General features: G+C 47.8%; 2 protein-coding genes across 6 annotated transcripts in view; one reads left to right on the top strand and one right to left on the bottom strand.

Annotated features, from left to right (window-relative positions):
- The window catches only part of LOC140106502 (L-threonine ammonia-lyase-like), a 65,873-nt gene extending 60,386 nt beyond the window's left edge, over positions 1-5,487 (top strand). For 3 of the 5 annotated variants that reach the window (XM_072130975.1, XM_072130973.1, XM_072130974.1), the window contains one exon: positions 2,893-5,487. In XM_072130975.1, coding sequence (XP_071987076.1) covers positions 2,893-2,991 — 99 coding nt within the window. In that variant the 3' untranslated portion in view covers positions 2,992-5,487. The remainder of the gene's footprint in view (positions 1-2,892) is intronic. The other 2 variants (XM_072130976.1, XM_072130978.1) reach the window with 2 other exon arrangements.
- Positions 5,488-7,023: 1,536 nt separating this feature from the next.
- Positions 7,024-24,193, bottom strand: TMEM254 (transmembrane protein 254). Its single transcript, XM_072129904.1, has 4 exons — positions 23,959-24,193; positions 20,486-20,589; positions 15,795-15,854; positions 7,024-7,467 (listed from the first exon to the last, which is right to left on the bottom strand). The coding sequence occupies exons 1-4, from the start codon at positions 24,043-24,045 to the stop codon at positions 7,350-7,352; spliced, it is 369 nt and encodes a 122-aa protein (XP_071986005.1). The 5' UTR covers positions 24,046-24,193; the 3' UTR covers positions 7,024-7,349.
- Between the last annotated feature and the right edge of the window lie 2,189 nt (positions 24,194-26,382).

Here is a 26,382-nt window from a genome sequence, read left to right as displayed (position 1 = left end):
GGTCTAGAGCAGTGGTGGCGAACCTATGGCACGGGTGTCAGAGGTGGCACTCGGAGCCCTCTCTATGGGCACCCTTGCCATCACCCTAGGGTAGAGTTCACCAGACAGGACTCAAGGCCTCTTGCAGTCCCAGGCAGCCCAGGACCCTAGAAGGAAGTTACAATGATAATCCAAACTTCTTCTCCTTCTTTCTACTGTATTGGTGTCCTTGGGTGCCGATACAATTTAATCCTGTGACAGAGCAGGAAGTAAAAAGTTACTGCTTAAATTGTCGCATCGGCACTTTGCGAAAAATATGTGGGCATTGGTTGTAGTTTGGGCACTCGGTGTCTAAAAGGTTTGCAGTCACTGGTCTAGAGGTTTGTAGATCGCGCTTCACATGTCCCAGGAGGCTGAAGATCACACTACTACTGTGGTAATCCTATTATATTTGTTATCCATGGCCTCCTTCCATGTAAATGCATTTTTTGGAATTATGTTAATGAATCAGAATGGATCTGGGGGTGTTACCAGGGCCCTTCCATGCTGTAGCTTTGCTGAAACTCTCTCTACTGCTGTGAGTTTACATGAGGCAGATGGAGAGGAAAGTGCTGAGGGAGCAGGAAGGAAGGTGAAACAGTGTAACAGCCTGTGAATCTAGTAATACCCCCTAGAGCCCTTCTGGCTGATTAGCATAATTTTAAAAGTTGATGTTTGAAGGACAGAGGCCATGGATAACATGGATAAGAAGGTTACCACAGTCACAGTGCCTGGATCTGAGGAAGTGGCTTATTATGCCTAATTTTGATGGTAGATTTCCTTTCAATGCCGGATATTCATCTGATTTAGCCATTTGGCTACCGTGAGATTCTACATTTTCCTGCATTATTGTGCAGAGGAAATGACAAACTGAAGGAGTTCAGGAAAGATGTCAGGAGCCAAACTGATATACTTTATCCATGGAAAGATTGGCAAAAAATACAGAAGTACAAGGATCCATTAGACAAATGGAGAAAGACTGATCAGGGCTGTAGCTGGAGGGGCGGTAGTTTCTATTTTACGGGGTTGTCCATGCTTTAAAAAAACTATCGTGGTGCAGTAAAAACAAAAAAAAATTATCCTTACCTTCTCGGTCCCTCCCATTGTCCCGTCACTGCCGCACCTCTGACTACTTCTGCCTGATACAGTGTTAGATTCAATGCTGCGTCAGACACACGACAGTAGACGGATGGAGGTGCCAGAATTTTCATAAACAATCCCTTGAGTCTCCTCTAAAAACATACAATCTCCAGTAAAAAAGGTGCTGTTCCCCAGTTGTGCTCAGTATCTGGGGCAGTACTCCATACCTAATTTTAGCAACAATGATGTTTCTGTAGTAAGGAAAACTTCTGTTTCCAAATAAACCAGATCTTTGTATAGTATAGTGTAGAAATTAGCACACGTTTTCATACCTAGGACAGCACCGTGGCTCAGTGGTTAGCACTACAGCCTTGCAGCACCGTGGCTCAGTGGTTAGCACTACAGCCTTGGAGCGCTGGAGACCTGGGTTCAAGTCCCAAGTCAACATCTGCAAAGAGTTTGTATGTTCTCTCCCTGTTTGCGTGGGTTTCCTCCGGGTCCTCCGGTTTCCTCCCACATTCCAAAAACATACTGGTTGTGATCCCCATGGGGACAGGGACTGATTTGGCAAGTTCTGTGCAGAGCTGCGTAATCTGTGTGCACAATACCATCAATGGGGCACAGGTAAAGTGGAGTAAATCCAGCCAATGCACCTTTCAATTTTTACAAACCCTATAGATATGAATATGTAATTCCACCGATGTTGACCCCTCCCCCGCCCTGAATAAGAGCAGTGATATTTGTTTATTAGAGAAACCTGTGTCCATTAGAAATGGCCAGATGTGATCCGCGGCTGCCAGATAATGAGTCACAAAGGCTCCGCACATTCCTGGCTCCGAGCATTTATATTCTGCCTTGTTTTCCCTGCAGACATGGAATTTTTTGCTGTAATTCACAAATGGTTCACATTATTGTAACCAAAACAAACACCCAAAACTTAACTCCTCCACTTCTGCACCCACCACACACATATTAGGGAATTGACCGCCATGACACAAGTATAGCTCAAAGGGGTTAACCACTACACATAATTATAGCTATAAAAATGTATTTTAGGTTAAACTACATTTACTGATTGTGAATAGATCCTGATTCTCCACTAGAACCACAGGATTTAATGTTACGTCCAGGAAACTATTAAAATTTTGTCCAGAAGGGCATAACCTGACAGAATCCTCTGTGTAGTCCCAGGGGTTGGCCTTTGGTTGGATGCATTTTAAAAAACAACATGTGGTTTGTGTGTTCTGCAGACTCCTCAGCTCTCAGCCCCCACCTTTGTGAAGGAGTAGGAGGGAGGAGCTGTACAGGAGCACAGAGTTCAAAGCCTGGTGAAATGACATCAGTGTCAGAGGGAGGAGCTGTACAGGAGTGGGGGCTGAGAGCTGAGGAGTCTGCAGCACAGACAAGTCACATGTTGTTTTTTAAAATGCATCCAACCAAAGCCCAACCCCTGGGACTACACAGATGATTCTGTCAGGGTGCAAGGTAAGTTATAACACACAATTATATTGTAATGCAAATGCTTAGAGAAGACAAAGACAGATGTGCACTGCAGGTGTCATGGGCCTCTACAGCCTGTCTGTAGTGAAAATTAGATCTCTGATGACGGGTTCCCTTTAAAAAATGATCACATCGTAGACAATGGGTTCTGAGCCCTTCTCTCCTTACCCCTGCCATCAGCGCAGTCACAGCCCACAACACACATAAACGCCAATCGCTTGATTTCCTTTACCTTTACTACTTCTACCTGATCTCCTGTATGACAGATCTGCTTTGTATTGTTCATTCCTGCAGGTGACCTGCCTGGCGGAGACCAGAGATAAGACGCACTCCCTACAGCTGAGGAGCGCCCTGGCCGAGCGCTATTCTACCCTCAAGTGGATCGAGCAATAGGGAACCATTTCTGATCAATGCAAAGACATTTTTGTTCATTGTCAAAATCTGGATGCAGGTCGTAAGACTTAGATTGTGCGCGGCGCGGCCTCCGTCACAGTCTACGTCTCGCTGTGCGGTAAGATTGGTGGAAGTATCACATTAAACCATTGGTGGTAGGTTTTGGATATATATTTAGATTAGAAAATGCTGCTAGCGTCTGTGTGGCTTGGAAGCCACTTTATAATGTATACACAGGCGGTCCCCTACTTAAGGACACCCGACTTACAGACAGACCCCTCTGCCCCCTGTGACCTCTGTGGATGTTACTATAGTCCCAGACTGCACTGATCAGCTGTAAGGTGTCGTCTGTAATGAAGCTTTATTGATAATGCTTGGTCACAATTGTCACTGGGGCAAAAAAATTTTGTCTGGAACTACAATTATAAAATATAGTTACATACAAATTCAACTTAAGAACAAACCTATGGACCCTATCTTGTACGTAACTCGGGGGGGCAGGGGCAGATTTAGACGTGGGCCCTGCGCTGTATGACTATTATAGACCCTACAAGTCTGGAGTCACTTCCTACATCTGGTACTAGAATCAGCTACTCGGGAAAGTATAGATGTGTCCCTTCTGCTGCTCCTACAGGACTGTTAAAGGACCCTCAAAAGGTCCTGAATTGACTACTGTGTACATGTGTATTGAAAGCAAGAACAGATGAACGAGTATTTCATGGGTGAAGGTCCTACTCAGTATAAAATTTGGTGGGTGGTTTGGATGGCTACGGGCCCCCTAGAAGGCTTGGCCCCAGCTCCAACCACCTAAATTATAATCCACTAGTGTGGATACAAGACCATTCCACCGAAACTGCAGATGAGGTCAAACACGTTCCTGAACCTGGGGCTTTACTTTACATATCGATAAAGCGGAGAAAAACTTTTAATAGCTTTATATTGGAAATTACCTAAAATCCCCCCCCCCTCCACACACACACACACACATTGGATCAAACCCTTTAGAGCAGTAGTACATCCACCGCGTTTTGGGGCAGATTTACTTACCCAGTCCTGTCGCGATCCCGCGGCGCGTTGTCAGACGAGATTCGGGTTCTGCCGGGAGTCACTAAGATCGTGCGTCCGAGTTCCAGCAGGTGCCGCTTCTGCGCTGAGGTCCGCCGGAGTTCACCTGCTTCTTCCCGGTGCATGTGAGTCTGTGATCTTGCAACACAATTAGTTCTTTAAATTCCGCATTTTTTCCGAATCCGTCGGGTTATCCGGCGGCCACGCCCCCTGATTTTTGTCCCGTGCAAGCTGACTCCGATGCGCCACAATCTGATCGCGTGCGCCAAAAACCAGGGTAATTCGGCGCAAAACTGAAATATGCTGGAAACTCGATGAAAGTGCAGCGTTGGGACCATTGGTAAATGAGCCCCTTTGTCTCCACGTCTGCAAAAAAACCTGGAGGTTTAACATAACTACAGATATGAAAAACATTGCCAATGTTAAAGAGCCCCTAATCAACATGTCCTGTTACATGGTGATGTCATGAGCTGGTACACCCCACTTCTCTGTTCTGAAATGAATGGGCATGAGACGGGGGTTGTCTCATCTTATGTCCCACTCCTGATAGTGACCGAATAACTATGCATATATCTCATGAAATCACAGCAGCCTCCATGGACTTCTACTCCTCTCCATCCTCCATGTGGACATGCTGTCATTTCATGTGATCAGATATATGCGAGGGGTACAGTTTGCTAATGTTGGGAGCCTAATGGACCTGAAATGTCACCCTGGTAACATGACATTACTGCATGCTGATGGGCTGATGGGGATGGGCTGCTGGATTCAGGGCCACACCCTACCCCACATGCCATACATATCCTTGGGTACAAGGTAAAATTACAAAGTTGATTGTTAGGGGATCTGAGGGAAACTATGTTTATCTAAAAGAAGGGTGTCAGTTAATTAATAGGGCTCTATGGGAACCTATCACTGGCTGTATACGTGAAAAATGGGCTGAGAGGTTCCCTTTAATTAGCCGTTTGTTATGTTGTGTTAGTCTTCACAGTGATGATTATTAACATAAAATCAGAATGTTTGACGAAACAACAGTAATGGAAGGATGTATACACTGATCTTCACATTTGAGAATTTTAAATGATGCGAAATGTGAGTGTGGGGAAAAAAATGACACTGAATAGTTTGTGGGGGTCAATTTAGCAACCGGGCCTGGACACGTAAAGAACAGTTACCATATGTGATATGGGGGAGGTGGTAGACCCCCTTTAATATTGCCTGATGCAGGACCGGGACTTGTGGTAGTTTTTTATTGTCTCATTTTCATTAAAAAAAAGAGGTTTTAAAGATATGCTAATGAGCTGCAAGTGCTTTGGGGGCGTCACCAGTTTTTAGTAAAACGTGTAGACTGTGAATGAAGACTTGTATTAGAGATGCTCTAAAAATGTTATCATTTGTATGGAAAATCCTTAATAAACTTGTATTGTAGAAAACTTTTGGGAAATTTTTAATTTAATCGGAATTTGTAAGGAAAATGTCAGATATTTAAACTCCAGCCCCGGCTTTATGGAAGGTGCCACATACATATAGGGGCACCAGGACACCCCAGAGGGTGGGAGTATTGGGGCTGAAAGAACAGCACCCATTCTCAGATTAGTGGCCAAGTTATGTCACTGCAGATATCAAGAGGCTGCAAATACACACGTGGCCTAAATTGGTGGGAGCCCTCATTTACTGCAAGAAAAACCCACAATGGTCCGAGAAATAAATCTGACAAAAGGAAAAATAAATTCAATTTCTATGCAAATGAACAAATAAAAGGCAAACGACCAACAGAATGAAAAAAAAAAATAAAACTCATGAAACAGACCTGGGCAGGAATGATGCTTCCCTTAAAGGGGTTGTCCACTTTACACAAACCAAATCAAATATTTGTTAAAGAAAATGTATACAATCTTCCAATATACTTTCTGTATCAATTCCTCAGTTTTCTAGAACTCTGCTTGCTGTCCTGCTATAAAAGCTTTTTTCAGTGGATAGAAATCTGTCCATGTGATGTCACACAGGTGCAAAAGACGTGGGTATCACACGGCTCCTACTACTCTCTGTGATCATAACGGCTCGTGCACCTGTGTGACATCACATCACGTGGACAGATCTTTATCCACAGGAAGTAAACATGAAAGCTTTCGATAGCAGGACAGCAAGCGGAGATCTAGAAAACCAGGAGGAATTGATACAGAAAGTATATTGGAAAATTGTATAACTTTTCCTTACATAAATCATATCAAATATTTGCTGAAAGTGGACGACCCCTTTAACTAAATATTTTGTTTTATAATAATAATTCTTTATTTATATAGCGCACACAGATACCGCAGCGCTGTACAGAGCTCGTCACATCAGTCCCTGTCCCCATGGGGCTCACAATCTAATCAGCCTACCAGTATGTTTTGGAGGGTGGGAGGAAACCGGAGGAAACTCATGCAAACACGGAGAGAACATACAAACTCATTGCATATGTTGACCCTGGGACTTGAACCCAGGACCCCAGCGCTGCAAGGATATAGTGCTAACCACTGAGCCACCGTGCTGCCTTACATGCATTAGAACACTAAACTACCGGTCTGATCGCCCTGATTGGTTCCATGCAAGTTATTCTGTGGCTGGTAAGACTTTTTTACAGAGGGAGACGGCTATCCCTCAGGATTGAGGAAGGGAGGAGCAAATGAAGGGGTCACGTATGTCCATGGGAACCGGTCTGGAAGATGCGGTGCTGATGGGAGTGGGTTGAGGTTGTGCCTTCTGACATATACACGTACCCTAAGTACATGAAGGCTGCAGGTAAGTGCCATGAGACCCCGGCATTTATTCCTGGTTACTCCGGCTGACCGCGGCTCTGCTGAACCAAACTCGCTGCATCACAGACGATGCCGGGGATTACAGGATAGACCCGCTGTCACACGGGCTTCTCAGGAGGCTTTCCCCAGTATTGATCTACAAGGTCACACAAAGAAGACAAGAAGATTTTCGTTTGTGTAAACAAAAAATTTTAATGTCTCAAATCCAGACAGATGACAGATTAATAACTGGTCCCCCGAAGGGAAGAGTCCTCGAGGGCGATTCTACAAAGGTAAGTGACCATAATAACAACCACACCAGCGTCATCACAGGAATCCGAGAACATTGGATCATTCATGATTATTGCAAAATGGAGAAGTAAAAATAAAGCTTTTAGTAGGATAACATCAGATACATAGTCCTGGATCCAATAAAGGGTTAGCTCTGCAATAGCTCGGTCCTGGTCCCTGGTAATGAGCGTCCTGGTCCCTGGTCTGGACTTTCCTCTGTTTCTATCTTCGTTTCTTTCCAGGCTTGTATGCAAGGAGGAGAGACAGAGAGGCGATTCCGAAAAGGAAGGTTTGTGTAAGCCACAGCATTCTGGCTCCAGGGTCGCTGATGCCTTTCGTGCTGAAAATAGCAAATAAAAAATACATTAAAGGCTGGTGACGGGTTCCATTAGAGCCTTAGTAACCACTGACCCCCTTCTTTTAGCCAAAAATTGTTTCCCTTAAATCCCCATAAATTAACTTTATCTTATATTTCTGGCATCACAGGGGCGTGTCCTGCTTGGATGGCCCCTCCCACCTACCCCTCCCCATGCCTTATGCCTCCTTACTGTTCAGCAGCTCATGTCATGTGACCAGGGTGATGTCATCTAAGGTCCTATGCCCCTTACATTACTCTCTAAGTTTTCAGTACTGAGTCCCACCTCCATGACATGCACTTATCTGCAGAACAAGGGGCTTAGAGGGTCACTTCCAGATTCCCATCCTGACTGGTTACAGACATATCCAGATGAGACAATAGATCGGGGATCTCTGTACTGTAGGTAAATGCAGGACCCCGAGTTACAACTCACCTATCAGATATTTAAAAAAGTTTAAGCCCTTCACGACTGCCACACGGTATATACAGGCGGTCCCCTAGTTAAGGACACCTGACTTACAGATGCCCCCTAGTTACAGACAGACCCCTCTGCCCCCTGTGACCTCTAGGGATGATACTATAGTCCCAGGCTGCAATGATCAGCTGTAAGGTGTCTGTAATGAAGATTTATTCATAATCCTTGGTCCCATTACAGCAACTCCAATTGTCACTGGGGCAAAAAAAAAAAATGTCTGGATCTACAATTATAAAATATACAGTTTTGACTTACATACAAATTCAACTTAAGAACAAACCTATGGACTGTATCTTGTAAGTAGCCTGGGGACAGCCTGTACAGCGGGGACAGAAAGTATTCAGACACTTACATTTTTTTGGTCATTAATGTGCACCCTGCCCCCATCTTCACAGGGAAAAAAACAGAAATGAAGTTTTTTTGCCAATTTGTTAAACAAGAAAAACTGAAACATTACATGGTGATGAGTATTCGGCCCCCGGTGATGAGTATTCGGCCCCCGGTGATGAGTATTCGGCCCCCGGTGATGAGTATGCGGCCCCCGGTGATGAGTATGCGGCCCCCGGTGAAGAGTATGCGGCCCCCGGTGAAGAGTATGCGGCCCCCGGTGAAGAGTATGCGGCCCCCGGTGATGAGTATTCGGCCCCCGGTGATGAGTATTCGGCCCCCGGTGATGAGTATTCGGCCCCCGGTGATGAGTATGCGGCCCCCGGTGATGAGTATGCGGCCCCCGGTGATGAGTATGCGGCCCCCGGTGATGAGTATGCGGCCCCCGGTGATGAGTATGCGGCCCCCGGTGATGAGTATGCGGCCCCCGGTGAAGAGTATGCGGCCCCCGGTGAAGAGTATGCGGCCCCCGGTGAAGAGTATGCGGCCCCCGGTGAAGAGTATGCGGCCCCCGGTGAAGAGTATGCGGCCCCCGGTGATGAGTATTCGGCCCCCGGTGATGAGTATTCGGCCCCCGGTGATGAGTATTCGGCCCCTTTGCTCAGTGTTGAGTAGAAGCTTTGGAGCTGGTGCAGCCCGGAGTCTTCTTGGGAAGATGCAACAAGTTTCCCTCCCCTGGATTTGGGGATCCTCGGCCTCTTCCCGGCAGATCCTCTCCAGGTCCCTCCGGTTGGATGGTGAACATTGGTAGGAAAACATTTTCAGGTCTCTCCAGAGATGCTCCATTGGGTTTAAGTCTGGGCCGGTCAGGAATGGTCACAGAGATGTTCTGAAGCCTCTGCTGTGTTATTTTAGCTTGTGCTTAGGGTCAGTGTCTTGTTGGGAGGTGAAACTCCTGCCCAGTCTGAGGTCCAGAGCAGCTCCAGTCCAGAGGTTCTCATCCAGGATCTCTCTGTACTTGGCCACATTCATCTTTCCTTCTTGTACAACCAGTCGTCCTGTCCCCATAGCCTGATGCTGCCCCCCTCACCCCATAGCCTGATGCTGCCCCCCCCCCATAGCCTGATGCTGCCCCCCTCACCCCATAGCCTGATGCTGCCCCCCCCCATAGCCTGATGCTGCCCCCCCCCATAGCCTGATGCTGCTCCCCCCCCCATGGCCTGATGCTGCCATGCCCCCCCCATGGCCTGATGCTGCCATGCCCCCCCCATGGCCTGATGCTGCCATGCCCCCCCCATGGCCTGATGCTGCCATGCCCCCCCCATGGCCTGATGCTGCCATGCCCCCCCCATGGCCCGATGCTGCCATGCCCCCCCCATGGCCCGATGCTGCCATGCCCCCCCCATGGCCCGATGCTGCCATGCCCCCCCCATGGCCCGATGCTGCCATGCCCCCCCCATGGCCCGATGCTGCCATGCCCCCCCCATGGCCCGATGCTGCCATGCCCCCCCCATGGCCCGATGCTGCACCCCCCCCCCATGGCCCGATGCTGCCATGCCCCCCCCATGGCCCGATGCTGCCATGCCCCCCCCATGGCCCGATGCTGCCATGCCCCCCCCATGGCCCGATGCTGCCATGCCCCCCCCATGGCCCGATGCTGCCATGCCCCCCCCATGGCCCGATGCTGCCATGCCCCCCCCATGGCCCGATGCTGCCATGCCCCCCCCATGGCCCGATGCTGCCATGCCCCCCCCATGGCCCGATGCTGCCATGCCCCCCCCATGGCCCGATGCTGCCCCCCCCCCAATGGCCTGATGCTGCCCCCCCCCATGGCCTGATGCTGCACCCCCCCCCCATAGCCTGATGCTGCACCCCCCCCCCCATGGCCTGATGCTGCCCCCCCCCATGGCCTGATGCTGCCCCCCCCCCCATGGCCTGATGCTGCTTCCCCCCCCCCCCCATGGCCTGATGCTGCTTCCCCCCCCCCCCCCATGGCCTGATGCTGCTTCCCCCCCCCCCCATGGCCTGATGCTGCTCCCCCCCCCCATGGCCTGATGCTGCTCCCCCCCCATAGCCTGATGCTGCCCCCCCCCCCCATAGCCTGATGCTGCTCCCCCCCCATAGCCTGATGCTGCCCCCTCCCCCATGGCCTGATGCTGCCCCCTCCCCCATAGCCTGATGCTGCCCCCTCCCCCATGGCCTGATGCTGCTCCCCCCCCATAGCCTGATGCTGCCCCCCCCCCCATAGCCTGATGCTGCCCCCCCCCATGGCCTGATGCTGCTCCCCCCCCATGGCCTGATGCTGCTCCCCCCCCCATAGCCTGATGCTGCCCCTCCCCCATAGCCTGATGCTGCCCCCCCCCCCATAGCCTGATGCTGCCCCTCCCCCATAGCCTGATGCTGCCCCCCCCATAGCCTGATGCTGCCCCCCCCCCATAGCCTGATGCTGCCCCCCCCCCCCATAGCCTGATGCTGCCCCCCCCCCCCCATAGCCTGATGCTGCCCCCCCCCCCCATAGCCTGATGCTGCCCCCCATGTGTCACTGCTGGGATTGTATTTGGCAGGTGAGGAGTGGCGCCTGGTTTTCTCCTTACATAACGCTTAGCTAGAACACCAAAGAGCTAAATCTTGGTCTCATCAGACGAGAGAATCTTATTTTCTATAGTCCGGGTCCTCCATGTGTTGTGCACACTGTATGTGACTTCCATGTGTTGTGCACACTGTATGTAACTTCCATGTGTTGTGCACACTGTATGTGACTTCCATGTGTTGTGCACACTGTATGTGACTTCCATGTGTTGTGCACACTGTATGTGACTTCCATGTGTTGTGCACTGAGGAGAAGCTTCCAGACTCTGCCATAAAGTCCTGACCGCTGGAGGCTGCAGTGATAGGTGACCCCCATCTCCCTGCTGCATCTCTGGGGCTCAGACTCAGTGATCTTTGGGTCTTTTTTACCTCTATCACTAAGGCTCTTCCCCCACGATGGCTTAGTTTGGCTGAACAGCCAGGTCGAAGAAGAATTGTGGTTGTCCCAAACTTATTCCACTTAAAGAGGACCGGTCATCCATAACTAAGGCACTAGGAGATGTTATTACGGCGAGCAGCTCTTAGTGCTACAACAGATGCAGCAAACCTACGATACTGCTGGCAGACACTGCCGCTCCGTACAATAGGAACAACGGGACTAGGAGGCGGTGACTGTCGCATGAAGCTCGGCGGTCTCCGCTGGTCTATGGAGTGGCGGTCCAGGGGAGAAACAGCACCTTGGATCATCCCCTCATGAATACACCTGACCGCGTACAGCGCTGCAGTGTTAGTGTTATCGGAGGTTTTAGATAACGCAATATCTGTTTTATCACTGCTCACTACTTTAGCAAGAAGCTCCTACTGCCTTTTATATGGTATCTTGGAGGCCACTGTGCTCTTAGGAACCTTAAGTGCTGCAGAATTTTTTTTTTCAGATTTGGCCAATTCTGTCTCTGAGCTACTTGGACTGTTCCTTAGACCTCCTAATTCTCATGTGCTCCCCTATGCAATGTGAGCTGTGAGGTCACACCTGTCTGTGAGTATAGACAGGTGTGAAGGATGAAGGAGTAGAACCACCTCAAGGAGGATCAGAAGGAAATGGATAGCATGTGGATTATACATGTGTGTGTCACAGCAAAGGGCTGAATACTTATGACCATGTGATATTTCTGCTTTTCTTATTTAATAAATTAGCAAAAATATCTACATTTCTGTTGTTTCGGTCAGTACGGGGTGCAGAGGGCACATTAATGAGCAGTAAAATAACTTTTTTGATCTTACCCATTGCTGCAATGAACAAACGGTGAAAACTTTAAAAGGGGTCTGAATACTTTCCATACCCACTGTACGTCATGACGAGTCTCCGGAAAGTGGCACCTAAAGACATGATCTGGATATAATATTAAAGGGGAAATTCTCTTCTTCAGTGAGACACCAGAATTGTGTTCAGGAGATTCGAGCCCTCATCCTGCCTTTCAGTTTGAACAGGTTCCATAGGTCAACAATTGTGATAGCCCTTTAATACAGATCTAAATACTGTGATTCCTCAAACATCTGGTTTGATACTTTTTAATTTATTGTAAACATAATTTGGGTAAAAACGCTCAATCACCGATCCATATGAAAACTCGGCTAATTTGTTACAAAACTGTGTGATTGGATATATTGATTGACTGGATAACATCTATTACTGGCACATGCTGCCACCTGGTGGACACTTTGGGTTCCTGCTCTACTGTTGTCATCGTTTGTTTGTTAAAATGGGGATCAGTTGGAAAATGTAAAAGTGATAAATGACTCATCAAAAATAGTCAGAATAGATAATCAGTATTAGGACAGTTCAGTACAATGTATACGTATAGGGCAGTGGTGGGGAACCTATGGCACTGGTGTCAGAGGCGGCACTCAGAGCCCTTTCTGTGGGCACCCGAGCCATTGCCCCAACACCAGACAGGACTCAAAGAATCTTCCTGCAGTTCCAAGCAACTTAAAAGATGCTGCTTTCCGTCATATTTTCATACTTTCTTCGCTACTTGGGACTGTAGGAAGAGGGAGAATCAATAGATAGGGCCGAATAATCTTTGGAGGACCTCTTGCCGGCCCCACAATTCTCTGTGTACAGAGGGAAACTGGAAAGAAGCTAAAATGATGCAAATTTTCCATCTTTCTACTGTGTTACTCTCCTCAGGAGGCCAATATGATTGAAATTTGTTGAACAGGGAGCAATAAGTTACTGCTTTAATTTTTGGTTGGCACCTCACAATAAATAAGGGGGGGTTGGGGTTGCAGTTTGGGCACTCGGCCGCTAAAAGGTTCGCCATCACTGGTATAGGGTGTTGTATATGAATATGGAAAGCAAAAGGTTTTTTAGGAGCTATGTGTTTAAGCGCTATTAACCGAATTCAGGAGATGAAGATGTAAAAATGGATAAAGGCTGTGATATGAAAATATTATGTGTAATTTTATTATAAGTAAAACAGCAGAATGAAGTCCAAATGGTAATAAGTAATATTCCTGACATGTACATGTGACACACACAATAACACCTCCATGGGAAGTGCTCTACAGGGGTCGGACAATCTTTTACACAAGTTGCCCTGTGTATTTACTGCCTTAAAGGGAACCCGTCATCAGCAATTGGCCTAATAAACCACTACCAGTATATTGTCCAGCAGGTAATGTTAATAATGTTTCTCTCATGCCTCAGTGTGATGGCCTCATCCAGAAAATCAACTTTGAAGTTAGATGCAAGTTAAATGTGTAAAGTCAGGGAGGCGGAGAGTTTAACACTGAAGTCAAGCTCTCCCGGCTTCAGAACACCTCCTCATGCACTGGACTTCTGGAGATCAGATCAATGATTTCCCTGGACGCAGAACCATCAATTACAATGATGTGAGTGTTCTAGGGTAGGGAAAGTTTGACTCTAGAGGTAAACTCTCCGCCTCCTTGACTTCATGAAACCCATTTACATCTCACTTCAAAGTGGATTTCCTGGATGATGCCACCGCACTGGACCATGAAAGAAACATCATCTAGAAGCTCCTCCGCTGTTTGACAACCTACTGCTAGTGGTTTATTTTGCCAATTTCAGATGACAGGTTCCCTTTAATAATGCCCGATAGTTACTTTTGTGGTGGGCAGACTCTCTGTGAGTCTTTGTTTACATGTGTGAGGTCTGCTGAATAGGAGGAGCTGTAGCAAGGGAATATTATGACTCATCCTGCTCGGTCCCCCTCCCATCTTCCTTTGTCTGTCAGTGAGATAAAGAGTCACAGTGGGTGACGCCATTAGGACGGAATGAAGGAGTGAGAAACAGGTAGTCAGAAGGCAGCATGGCGAGAGCAGGGAAAGGCTGAAGCTCTCAAAGAAGCCACAAGGCAGCGTAGACATACAGGGACCTGTCTGATAAAAGTGATTTTAGTGGTCAACCCCTTTAATATTAACTACATATAAACATAAAGTGCATTCATCCAAACATTGTGGTCCCCCGCAGACACTCTGGCCTCCTATTCACAGTAAATAGCTCTGACAGCCAACTACCTGTCCAAACTCCCTCCCTCAGATGTGTGACTGGCTTGGCCCAATGTACATGTGTGATGAGAGGATCGGCCCTTGGGGGAGACGAGGGAGAGTCACGATGCTCCGTACACATTAGATGAACTTCACAAAAACTTCACAAAACTTGCCTGAACTTCACAAAATAGAGCCAATAATCATCTGATGTTTATGGGGCTTTATGTCACGAGTAGAAAGCAGCAAGTCCCCGAATCCTCCATGTGAATAAAGCGCCAGCGTTCATGTGTAAGCGGAGCTTCATTTACTTCTATAGGGTTACTAGGACCACCATCAATAACTCACTGATGGTCAGTGTGGACGGGGACTCTGCAAGAAGACACTTCATGATTCCTCTGTGCTACGAGATGCTGTGTGCTGACAATGTGCTTAGAGTATCAGGATACAGGGTTTATCTACACTTTTATTAAGCTGATCAGTCTACTAGTATCTGACACATAGAAAAAGAGAGATGAGACAGATCAGCGTCATGAGATGGATATAAGACACAATAACACACTCGTCTCTGCTGCCTCATCTCATCAATAAAACAGAGTCAGCACTGCTATGTCACCCCCTCCCCTGGGATGCCTCCTCTCCACACTGCTAGAACAGGAAGTGCCTGTGCCTGTAGTGTGCTGACTTCCTCTCCCTCTGCTCCTGAAATGCAAGATTTGTCCAAGGGAATTGTCCGACCATAGTCAGAAGATTTAAAGGCAAGACCCAGGGACAACCAAAATTGTAAACACCAGGACTGATAGAGACGGGTTGGACTTGTATCTGTGAAATGCTGTTAGAGAATGTCTTGTCTTGTTATCCTGAGTATATTTAAGAATCTTGTCTTTGAAGCAATACCCCTTTAAAAGTTATGGACACCATTGTGTATTCTTTAAATTTTCTAAATACAGACGGTTCTCTACTTAAGAACACCTGACTTACATACGACCCCTAGTTACAAACAGACCTCTGGATTTTGGTAATTTATTGTACTTTAGTCCTAGGCTACAATATTCAGCTGTAACAGTTATCACAGGCGTCTGTAGTTAAGATTTACTCCTGGTTCTTATGACAATCCAGAATTTTTAAAATCCAATTGTCACAGAGACCAAAAATTTTTTGACTGGGGTCACAATAATAAAATATACGGTTTCGACTTACATACAAACTCAACTTAAGAACAAACCTACAGAACCGATCTTGTATGTAACCCGGGGACTGCCTGTACATCTATATTGTCTCCGTATACTATCAGTGAGCTCCTTAGTTTTCAGTATTTTACTTTTTTATTTTTTGCTCTCTAATTATAAGTCTAAACTTCAAATCCATTTATTGAACCTTCCAAATGTGCAGCTAATACAGACGATCGACACCAATGACTATAATATCTCTTGGTATAATCTTTATAGTGATAATCCTATATACTGACCTGCAGAGTCGGAAACTATATAAAGCTTCAGCAGCGTGTATCGCCCACGCTATCCAATACCTGGAAGAATAATGGCAAATGAATAGCACGAATATCCACAAGGAGATGCATGCACAACAATGTCCTGATATACAACAATCAACTAAATTAGGCTTAGACCTTTTCCATTGATGCAGAAATGTATCTATTTGCAGTGATACATTGGGTCCGTGTCCCCAATGGGGCTCACAATCTAATCACCTACCAGTATGTTTTGGAGTGTGGGAGGAAACCGGAGGACCCGGAGGAAACCCACACAAACACGGAGAGAATATACAAACTCTTTGCAGATGTTGACCTGGGTGGGATTAGAACCCAGGACTCCAGCGCTGCAAGGCAGAAGTGCTAATCACTGACCCACCGTGCTTCCCTAGGTGTGAGCAGCAAGGCCTATACCAGAGAGAGAACACCCAGCTCCTGCACCTATATCATCAGGATATGTCACTGCTATCAGGACACAACAGCATGTTCTGTAGGAAAGGGTTAACTACAATGCAGTCTCCCATCTATAGAGCAGGGGCCTTGTAGGTCAGGGAAGGAATGTGGACTGTGCTCTGCAGGTTTATCATTCAGCTCTGCATCATCTGGTCCTATCAGAGGTCAAAGAGCGACTACTGGGACCTACAACTTACCCATAATTCCCTGTCCTATCTATTTAATGATAGGTTGTTTGTAAAAAGGAGTGTTCTTATTTTGGCAAGATTGTATCTTTTTCATCATACAAACTATTTTTCTATTTACTTTCTGTACCATTTCCTTGCGGTTTTCTAGATCTCTGCTTGCTGTCCTGCTATAGGAAGCTTCTATGTTTATTTCCAGTGGATAAAAATCTGACCCTGGTCACACGGGTGCGCGGCTCGTTATATATCACACAGGTGCGCGGCTCGTTATATATATCACACAGGTGCGCGCCTCGTTATATATATCACACAGGTGCACGGCTCGTTATATATATCACACAGGTGCCCGCCTCGTTATATATATCACACAGGTGCCCGCCTCGTTATATATATCACACAGGTGCCCGCCTCGTTATATATATCACACAGGTGCACGCCTCGTTATATATATCACACAGGTGCCCGCCTCGTTATATATATCACACAGGTGCGCGCCTCGTTATATATATCACACAGGTGCGCGCCTCGTTATATATATCACACAGGTGCGCGGCTCGTTACATATATCACACAGGTGCGCGGCTCGTTATATATATCACACAGGTGCCCGCCTCGTTATATATATCACACAGGTGCCCGCCTCGTTATATATATCACACAGGTGCGCGGCTCGTTATATATATCACACAGGTGCGCGCCTCGTTATATATATCACACAGGTGCCCGCCTCGTTATATATATCACACAGGTGCGCGCCTCGTTATATATATCACACAGGTGCGCGGCTCGTTATATATATCACACAGGTGCCCGCCTCGTTATATATATCACACAGGTGCCCGCCTCGTTATATATATCACACAGGTGCCCGCCTCGTTATATATATCACACAGGTGCCCGCCTCGTTATATATATCACACAGGTGCGCGCCTCGTTATATATATCACACAGGTGCGCGCCTCGTTATATATATCACACAGGTGCGCGCCTCGTTATATATATCACACAGGTGCGCGCCTCGTTATATATATCACACAGGTGCACGGCTCGTTATATATATCACACAGGTGCCCGCCTCGTTATATATATCACACAGGTGCCCGCCTCGTTATATATATCACACAGGTGCGCGGCTCGTTATATATATCACACAGGTGCACGCCTCGTTATATATATCACACAGGTGCCCGCCTCGTTATATATATCACACAGGTGCGCGCCTCGTTATATATATCACACAGGTGCGCGGCTCGTTATATATATCACACAGGTGCCCGCCTCGTTATATATATCACACAGGTGCCCGCCTCGTTATATATATCACACAGGTGCCCGCCTCGTTATATATATCACACAGGTGCCCGCCTCGTTATATATATCACACAGGTGCGCGCCTCGTTATATATATCACACAGGTGCGCGCCTCGTTATATATATCACACAGGTGCGCGCCTCGTTATATATATCACACAGGTGCGCGCCTCGTTATATATATCACACAGGTGCCCGTCTCGTTATATATATCACACAGGTGCCCGCCTCGTTATATATATCACACAGGTGCCCGCCTCGTTATATATATCACACAGGTGCCCGCCTCGTTATATATATCACACAGGTGCCCGCCTCGTTATATATATCACACAGGTGCCCGCCTCGTTATATATATCACACAGGTGCGCGCCTCGTTATATATATCACACAGGTGCCCGCCTCGTTATATATATCACACAGGTGCACGCCTCGTTATATATATCACACAGGTGCACGCCTCGTTATATATATCACACAGGTGCACGCCTCATTATATATATCACACAGGTGCACGCCTCGTTATATATCACACAGGTGCACGCCTCGTTATATATCACACAGGTGCACGCCTCGTTATATATATCACACAGATGCACGCCTCGTTATATATATCACACAGGTGCCCGCCTCGTTATATATATCACACAGGTGCCCGCCTCGTTATATATATCACACAGGTGCCCGCCTCGTTATATATATCACACAGGTGCCCGCCTCGTTATATATATCACACAGGTGCCCGCCTCGTTATATATATCACACAGGTGCCCGCCTCGTTATATATATCACACAGGTGCCCGCCTCGTTATATATATCACACAGGTGCCCGCCTCGTTATATATATCACACAGGTGCACGCCTCGTTATATATATCACACAGGTGCACGCCTCGTTATATATATCACACAGGTGCACGCCTCGTTATATATATCACACAGGTGCACGCCTCGTTATATATATCACACAGGTGCACGCCTCGTTATATATATCACACAGGTGCACGCCTCGTTATATATATCACACAGGTGCACGCCTCGTTATATATCACACAGGTGCACGCCTCGTTATATATCACACAGGTGCACGCCTCGTTATATATCACACAGGTGCACGCCTCGTTATACATCACACAGGCGCGCGCCTCGTTATATATATCACACAGGTGCCCGCCTCGTTATATATATCACACAGGTGCACGCCTCGTTATACATCACACAGGCGCCCGGCTCGTTATATATCACACAGGCGCGCGCCTCGTTATATATGTCACACAGGCGCGCGTCTCGTTATATATATCACACAGGTGCCCGCCTCGTTATATATGTCACACAGGCGCGTGCCTCGTTATATATGTCACACAGGCGCGCGTCTCGTTATATATATCACACAGGTGCCCGCCTCGTTATATATGTCACACAGGCGCGTGCCTCGTTATAGATCACACAGGTGCGCGGCTCGTTATATATCACACAGGCGCGTGCCTCGTTATATATGTCACACAGGCGCGTGCCTCGTTATATATGTCACACAGGCGCACGCCTCGTCATGTCACAGAGAGTAATCAGAGCCGTGCACCTGTGTGACCATGGTCAGAAAGTGAATAGTGATGGACTTTACGAAGAGGGGAAACTCAGATCAGCTCATGAGTGCTAGAACCCTAGAAATCTGATGTGATCTATCTAATTGGTAGTCAGAAACCCCCTTTAAATTAAATCTACCGCGCCACGGCCCAAATGCATCTGCATTTATATGGAAACGCATGTGAATGGTAACCAGCCGCCAGTGTCTTGTGTTGTCTAAATGCAGGACTGCGGGTGCTGGTTACCGATCCCTACGAAACACATAGGGGATCGGGCCATAATACAATACAATTTTATTTCTTTTCTAAACTCAGAGCAATACACTTGACCGCAGCCTTACTGATAGATTCAGGCAGTGTGACTGTGGTAGTCCATGGACTCCTTCCTTCTAAAACAGTCAAAGCTAGGTCATACAAGGCCCCGAGTAACCCCTCAGGCTCATTAGCATAATTTTAAAGGAAACCTACCATGTGATGTGGTGCATTATGAAGCAAACATACCCTGAGACTGCTGTAGCTGCACTGATGCACGATCAGATCTTGGTTAATCCCTGAGCTGAGGGGTTTTGCTGATAAAATAATTATACCATTCAGGGCCTTGGGAAAGCTGGGACAGACTGGCTTACAGAGCTTGGAATCACAAGTGGCTGAAAGTAAAGCATGACTAGTCCAGCACTGATCAACCTGAGCTGGATCACTCACACACAGCAGCTGGGGGATGGTGCAGCAATTGATTATTCTGTCTGGCAGGAAGAAAACTGCAGGAAATGATGATGCAATCAGAGAGAAACTCTCCTGCTATGAGAAGGGGCAAAGCGAGCGCCAGAGCAGATATAGAAGCCACAAAGCTTCATTATCATAATGTTATATCTGATTTATCAGTAAAACCACTCAGCACAGGGATTAACCAAGATATGATCCTGCATCAGTGCAGCTACAGCAGTCTCAGGGTATGTTTGCTTCATAATGCATCACATCACATGCAGTATGATTGATTTTAGAAGGAATGAGGCCAGGGATAATAAAGATAAGAAGATTCCCACAGTCACAGTCCCCGGATCTAGGAGTAATGTCCCCGGTTTATCAGGACGGATCTTGATGGTAGACTTCCAGGACACATGACTATTAGTAACACCTACCCGTTATACAAGACGCTGTAGTGATTCTTCACCATGTACTGTGCAAGTGATCCCAGAGGTCCCAGCTGCTCGTACGGGACGAGTGTAGGCCAGAAAACTGTCCACTACAGATAAAAGCAGAGAGTAACAGAGTTATGGTATTGATCTTTATATGCAAAACCGGAAGGTTGAGCACCCGATTTTTCTTAACTGGTGCAGCTGAATTGTTTTAATTTTTCTAGATTGCTAGATGATACATAGATAGATATATATGAGATATATGAGTAACAACAGCAACGTTTCGGCTCTGCGAGAGCCTTCTTCAACCCAACAGTGAAAATGGTGGTTATATATACAAATTCATGTGGTCACATGACCAACTACAACACGCCCACCAAATTTACATATTTGTGATAGAATGCATAAAACTACGGACAATTCATTTACATTTTGGTCTTCCATTCCTGGGGCGCTCCTCATGTCATCCAGTTTGTTTTTGCACTTGGGAACACTTTCAAAGTTTTCCCAATTTTTCAGATAAACGGACCTTCATTTCTTAGGCTGTATTCACACCCACGTATGGGGGGGGGGGGCGTGCATATGTATGTCCCCCTTATGTGTAAAGGGCACGCGGCGCCGTACAGGAACAGTAGGGTGCAGCACCATAGCACAGCCAGGAGAAAGATGTACAGTCTTCCGCCGGAATGCGGTGCTATGGTATAGATGTGTGCCCGTCGTGCTACGGTACAGTGGACGTACATTAGTGTGAATGAAGCCTTATAGTAATGAGACGGCCACTTATTTTCTTTACGTAGCTGCTTTTTTCTGGCCATAATACAGATTCTACCGGTCTCTTGAGCAGGACGATCATCTGTGTATCCACCTGACTCCTGCTCAACTGATGGTCCCAACCCCATTTATAGGGCAAGAAATCCCACGTATCACCCCAGACAGTGATGTGACAACCATTTCAGGTGACTACCTCTTGTATCTCATCAAGAGGAGCCAAGAGTCTGCAAAGCAGTGATCACAGCACAAGGACCTGGAATATAAGACAGATTCTCAGTTTTTTCACACTTTTTTTGTAACTCTATAATTGTGATAATTCATAGTTCTGACGCCTTCAGTGGGAACCTACAATATTTATAGTCAGGAAAATACAGAAAGATCTTTTAATCAGAAGGCGAGTGCACACTTTTGGTCTGTACTGTATATATTATACATATACAGCTCGGCTCTCACACACTGGGGCACATTTACGCCTTGCGCCAGTTTTCTGTCGGACTTTGCACGTTCTTTTGGTTGCAGATCACTTGCACATGTATTTACGAAGTGTCCGAGACACATTTCTGGCGCAGGCAACCGTTTTGTGTCCCGCCACACAAATTTCACGCGTTCCTGTGCTCAGATTCGTAGTGCAAAGTCTGACAGAAATGTGGCGCACGCCCCGTGTTAAAGGTGCAGCAGAAAAAAGGTGTCACCCTCTGTCGGGGCAGTGCAGGGGGCGGCAGATTGATAAAGAACGTGCGGCAGATATCCTGAATGTGGCGCCCCCTGCAGTATACACATAGCGCAGTTTTTGATAAATGAGCCCCACAGCTGAGGCCGGCGGCACACCTGGTGTTTTGAACCTATATTTGGGCCGTTTTTAAGCAGTCCGTTAAAAAGAAAAACGCATCCGTTTTTGACCGGTTTTACCAATTATCTTAATTAAAACGTAATTATTTTTTTAAAACGCGTGCAGTTTTTAACAGATCAAAAACGGGTTCAAAACGCCACGTGTGCCGCCGGCCTTAGGATTCCACATCCTTGTGCCCCCCCCCATCTATCACCCCTGAGGACAATCTCACAGCCGGTCCTATTCCTGGTCGTGTTGTTGGCTCTTCCCTCCTATAGACGTCTACGGGAATGTGAAAAATACTGACGCAACACAGGTGTCATCCGTGCGCCATCCGTATTTTTGGGTCAGTTGCTAGGCAACACAATCATGTGACACCCCAAGGCAGTGATGGCGAACCTTTTAGAGGCCGAGTGCCCAAACTACAACAAAGACCCACTTATTTATCGCAAAGTGCCAGCACAGAAATGTAATTTGTGATTTATACTTCCTTCTCTGTCACAGTTTTCATTGATACCAGCACCTGAGGCACCAATAAAGCAGAAAATAGTCCCAGGTAGTCCTGTCACTTTAATACAGCTCTATGCACAGCAAGTCCTGGGCTGTCTGGGACTGCAGGAAGATACCTGGAGTCATCTCTGGTGATGGCCTGAGTGCCCACAGAAAGGGCTCCGAGTGCCACCTCTGGCACCAGTGCCATAGGTTAGCCATCACTGCCCCAAGAGATTTAGAAAAGCTAGTGGCATCATTTACTCGCCATCTGGGTTTTTTTGCACATCCGTACGGATTCACACTTCAGGCCACCAACGTTTCCCCCTCTTGCCGCTATACAGTTCTCTTGTCCGTTTTTGCGGTCGCTGCGTCCTCGGTATTTTTATAGTTTCGGAGCTGTAAGGCCTCCTGCGTACAATTATATATTTTCTATAGCCTCTTGGGCATTTATGTGTCAACTGTATTTTTTTGCTGCCAAATCGAGCTACATGTCACCCGTTTTTGCACACCCGAAAAAAGGGGAGGCTGATAAATGATGTCAGTAGCTTCCCCCTACCCATAGGGTCGTGTTACCCAGCAGCTGATCTGAAAATACGGACGCACGTCTGTATGAGCCCATAGCCACACACACAGCGTTGAAGGAGCCGCACAAACTAATGATGGGAATTCCGGCTCCTCTTTGTGATCCGGCTCATTAGGCTCCACTCACTAAGAAGAGCCGGCTCTTCTGGCTCCTGAACGGCTCCCTATTTAATATAGAATAGGGAGCAGCAGGCCAATCAGTCCCCCTACACCACTCCACTTTCAACCCGATTTTATCGGGTCAAAGGGGGTTTAGTGAGCCATCGAGCTCTCGTCAGTCACACGAATGAGCCGGCTTTTTGTGTCCCGGGTCGTTTGGGAACCACCCATCACTAGCACAAACAACGACTTGGGGTAAGTACGTTCCGGAGCAGGCAGCTTGGGATTTTGACACAGATTTTCCAACTTTAGAATATTTGTCCACATTTTTTACTCCCAAACTGCATCTGACCGCAGATTATTTGTTAAATCTTGTTGTGTGAACGAACCTCTGCATTTTTATATAACTTTACGACCTCAGAAAGCCGCTGCACTATTATTCTGCCGCAGCTGTGACGCAGAGCACGTGCAGCAGTAACTGGAAGGTGACTTATTTGTTACAGATCTGCAATCATATAGTTACAATGACCCTGCACCAGCAGGTAAGTGCCACGTGCCCTGTACCGGGGACTTGGGGAGTGTTCACACTGTACAGCTGGATGACACTGTCTGAATACAGCCAGAGGCGCATGGGGTTTCCTCTAGCTAATGCCTATGATGTGACAGCACGCAGAGCCGCCCGCCCCGTCCCGTCCCCTCTTACCGTGAAGAAGCCCATGGCCAGGGTGATGAGCGCCATCCAGTGGACGCCGGCCCTGCGGAAGAAGGACGCGCTGCCCCCCGGTGCCATCCTGCTGCTGCTGCTGCCCGCCGGTGCCACCCGCTGCTGCTGCCGCCCCGGAGCTCTCCGCGTCACGTGACCCGCAGAAGCCGCTTCTATTACCTATTGCTGCCCTTTCTCTGCTTAGCCAATAGGTGTAAAGCTCTAGAGCAGCGAGCCAATCAGATGAAAGCCCTTGTCTGTGGCGTGTAGTGGGCGGGGCGCTGGGTGTGAGGTGAGAGCGGGGCAGGTAACTGCCTGTAATGTACACAGCGGCCGGGGGCGGGGCCAAGGGCGGAGCACAGTGTATAGGGGGCGCAGCACAATGCATAGGGGTCGCAGCACAATGCATAGGGGTCGCAGCACAATGCATAGGGGTCGCAGCACAATGCATAGGGGTCGCAGCACAGTGTATAGGGGGAAGCACAATGTATAGGGGTCGCAGCACAGTGTATAGGGGGAGCACAATGTATAGGGGTGCAGCACAGTGTATAGGGGAAGCACAGTTTATAGGAGGCGCAGCACAATGTATAGGGGTGCAGCACAGTGTATAGGGGGAAGCACAGTGTATAGGAGGCGCAGCACAATGTATAGGGGTGCAGCACAATGTATAGGGGCGCAGCACAATGTATAGGGGTGCAGCACAATGTATAGGGGTGCAGCACAGTGTATAGGGGGAAGCACAGTGTATAGGAGGCGCAGCACAATGTATAGGGGCACAGCACAATGTATGGGGGCGCAGAACAGTGTATAGGGGGAGCACAATGTATAGGGGTGCAGCACAGTGTATAGGGAGAGCACAATGTTTAAGGGGCAGCACAATGTATAGGGGGAGCAGCACAGTGTATAGGGGGTGCAGCACAGTGTATAGGGGGCGCAGCACAATGTATAGGGGTGCAGCACAGTGTATAGGGGGCGCAGCACAATGTAATATACACAGCGGCCGGGCACATGTATAGGGGGCTCAGTACAATGTATAGGGGGTGTGGCACAATGTATAGGGGACGCGACACAATGTATAGGGGGCGCGGCACAATGTATAGGGGGCGCAGCACAATGTATAGGGGCTCAGCACAATGTATAGGGGGCACAGCACAATGTATAGGGGGCACAGCACAATGTATAATGGCGCAGCACAATGTATAGGAGGTGCAGCACAATGTATAGGAGGTGCAGCACAATGTATAGGGGCTCAGCACAATGTATAAGGGGCCTCCGGGCACAATGTATGCGGGGCCTCCGGGCACATATATAGGGGCGCAGCACGGTGTAATGTACACAGCGGCCGGGAACATGTTTAGGGGCGCAGCACGGTGTAATGTACACAGCGAAAACGCATCCGTTTTTGTCCTTTTTTAATTAAGATAAAAATTAAACAGACAAAAACAGATGAGTTTTTAATGGACTGAAAACGGGTTAGGGTGGTTGAACACATGGCGTTTTGAAGCTGTTTTTAAACAGTCCGTTAAAAAATGCATGCGTTTTTGAAAAATAGTTACCCACACAAAAGCCAACTGTCACAGTGCCCCTACAGCAGCCAATAGTCACAGTGCCCCTACAGCAGCCAATAGTCACAGTGCCCCTACAGCAGCCAATAGTCACATTGCCCCCACAGCAGCCAATAGTCACAGTGCCCCTACAGCAGCCAATAGTCACAGTGCCCCTACAGCAGCCAATAGTCACAGTGCCCCTACAGCAGCCAATAATCACAATGCCCCCACAGCAGCCAATAGTCACAATGCCCCTACAGCAGCCAATAGTCACAGTGCCCCTACAGCAGCCAATAGTCACAGTGCCCCTACAGCAGCCAATAGTCACAGTGCCCCTACAGCAGCCAATAGTCACAGTGCCCCCACATCAGCCAATAATCACAATGCCCCCACAGCAGCCAATAGTCACAATGCCCCTACAGCAGCCAATAGTCACAATGCCCCTACAGCAGCCAATAGTCACAGTGCCCCTACAGCAGCCAATAGTCACAGTGCCCCTACAGCAGCCAATATTCACAGTGCCCCTACAGCAGCCAATATTCACAGTGCCCCTACAGCAGCCAATAGTCACAGCGCCCCTACAGCAGCCAATAGTCACAGCGCCCCTACAGCAGCCAATAGTCACAGTGCCCCTACAGCAGCTAATAGTTACAGTTACGCACACAAAAGCCAACTGTCACAGTGACCCCCACAGTAGCTAATAGTCACAGTGCCCCCAGTAGCTAAAACTCACCTCAACGCTTCTGGTGCCTCCATTGCTGGTAGCCAATAGTAACAGTGCCCCCCCCCCCCCACAGTAGGCCTTAATGTAATTGTATGTGATCCCCTCATAGAATGTACAGTACCTTGTAATTAATGCTGCTCTATAAGTAAATCT

The sequence above is a fragment of the Engystomops pustulosus genome, chromosome 11 (assembly GCF_040894005.1).
Source record: "Engystomops pustulosus chromosome 11, aEngPut4.maternal, whole genome shotgun sequence".
In the NCBI taxonomy this organism is placed as follows: Eukaryota; Metazoa; Chordata; class Amphibia; order Anura; family Leptodactylidae; genus Engystomops; species Engystomops pustulosus.
This window is presented reverse-complemented; position numbering and strand designations above follow the sequence as displayed.

What these genes read in the sequence shown, in the direction of transcription:
- TMEM254 (XM_072129904.1), bottom strand. Translation starts at nt 24,045, where the DNA reads ATGGCACCGGGGGGCAGCGCGTCCTTCTTCCGCAGGGCCGGCGTCCAC. An exon ending in TACAGCGTCTTGTATAACGG is followed by an intron (nt 15,855 to 20,485) that starts GTAGGTGTTACT and finishes TTATTCTTCCAG; the next exon opens with GTATTGGATAGCGTGGGCGA. An exon ending in TATAGTTTCCGACTCTGCAG is followed by an intron (nt 7,468 to 15,794) that starts GTCAGTATATAG and finishes TGCTATTTTCAG; the next exon opens with CACGAAAGGCATCAGCGACC.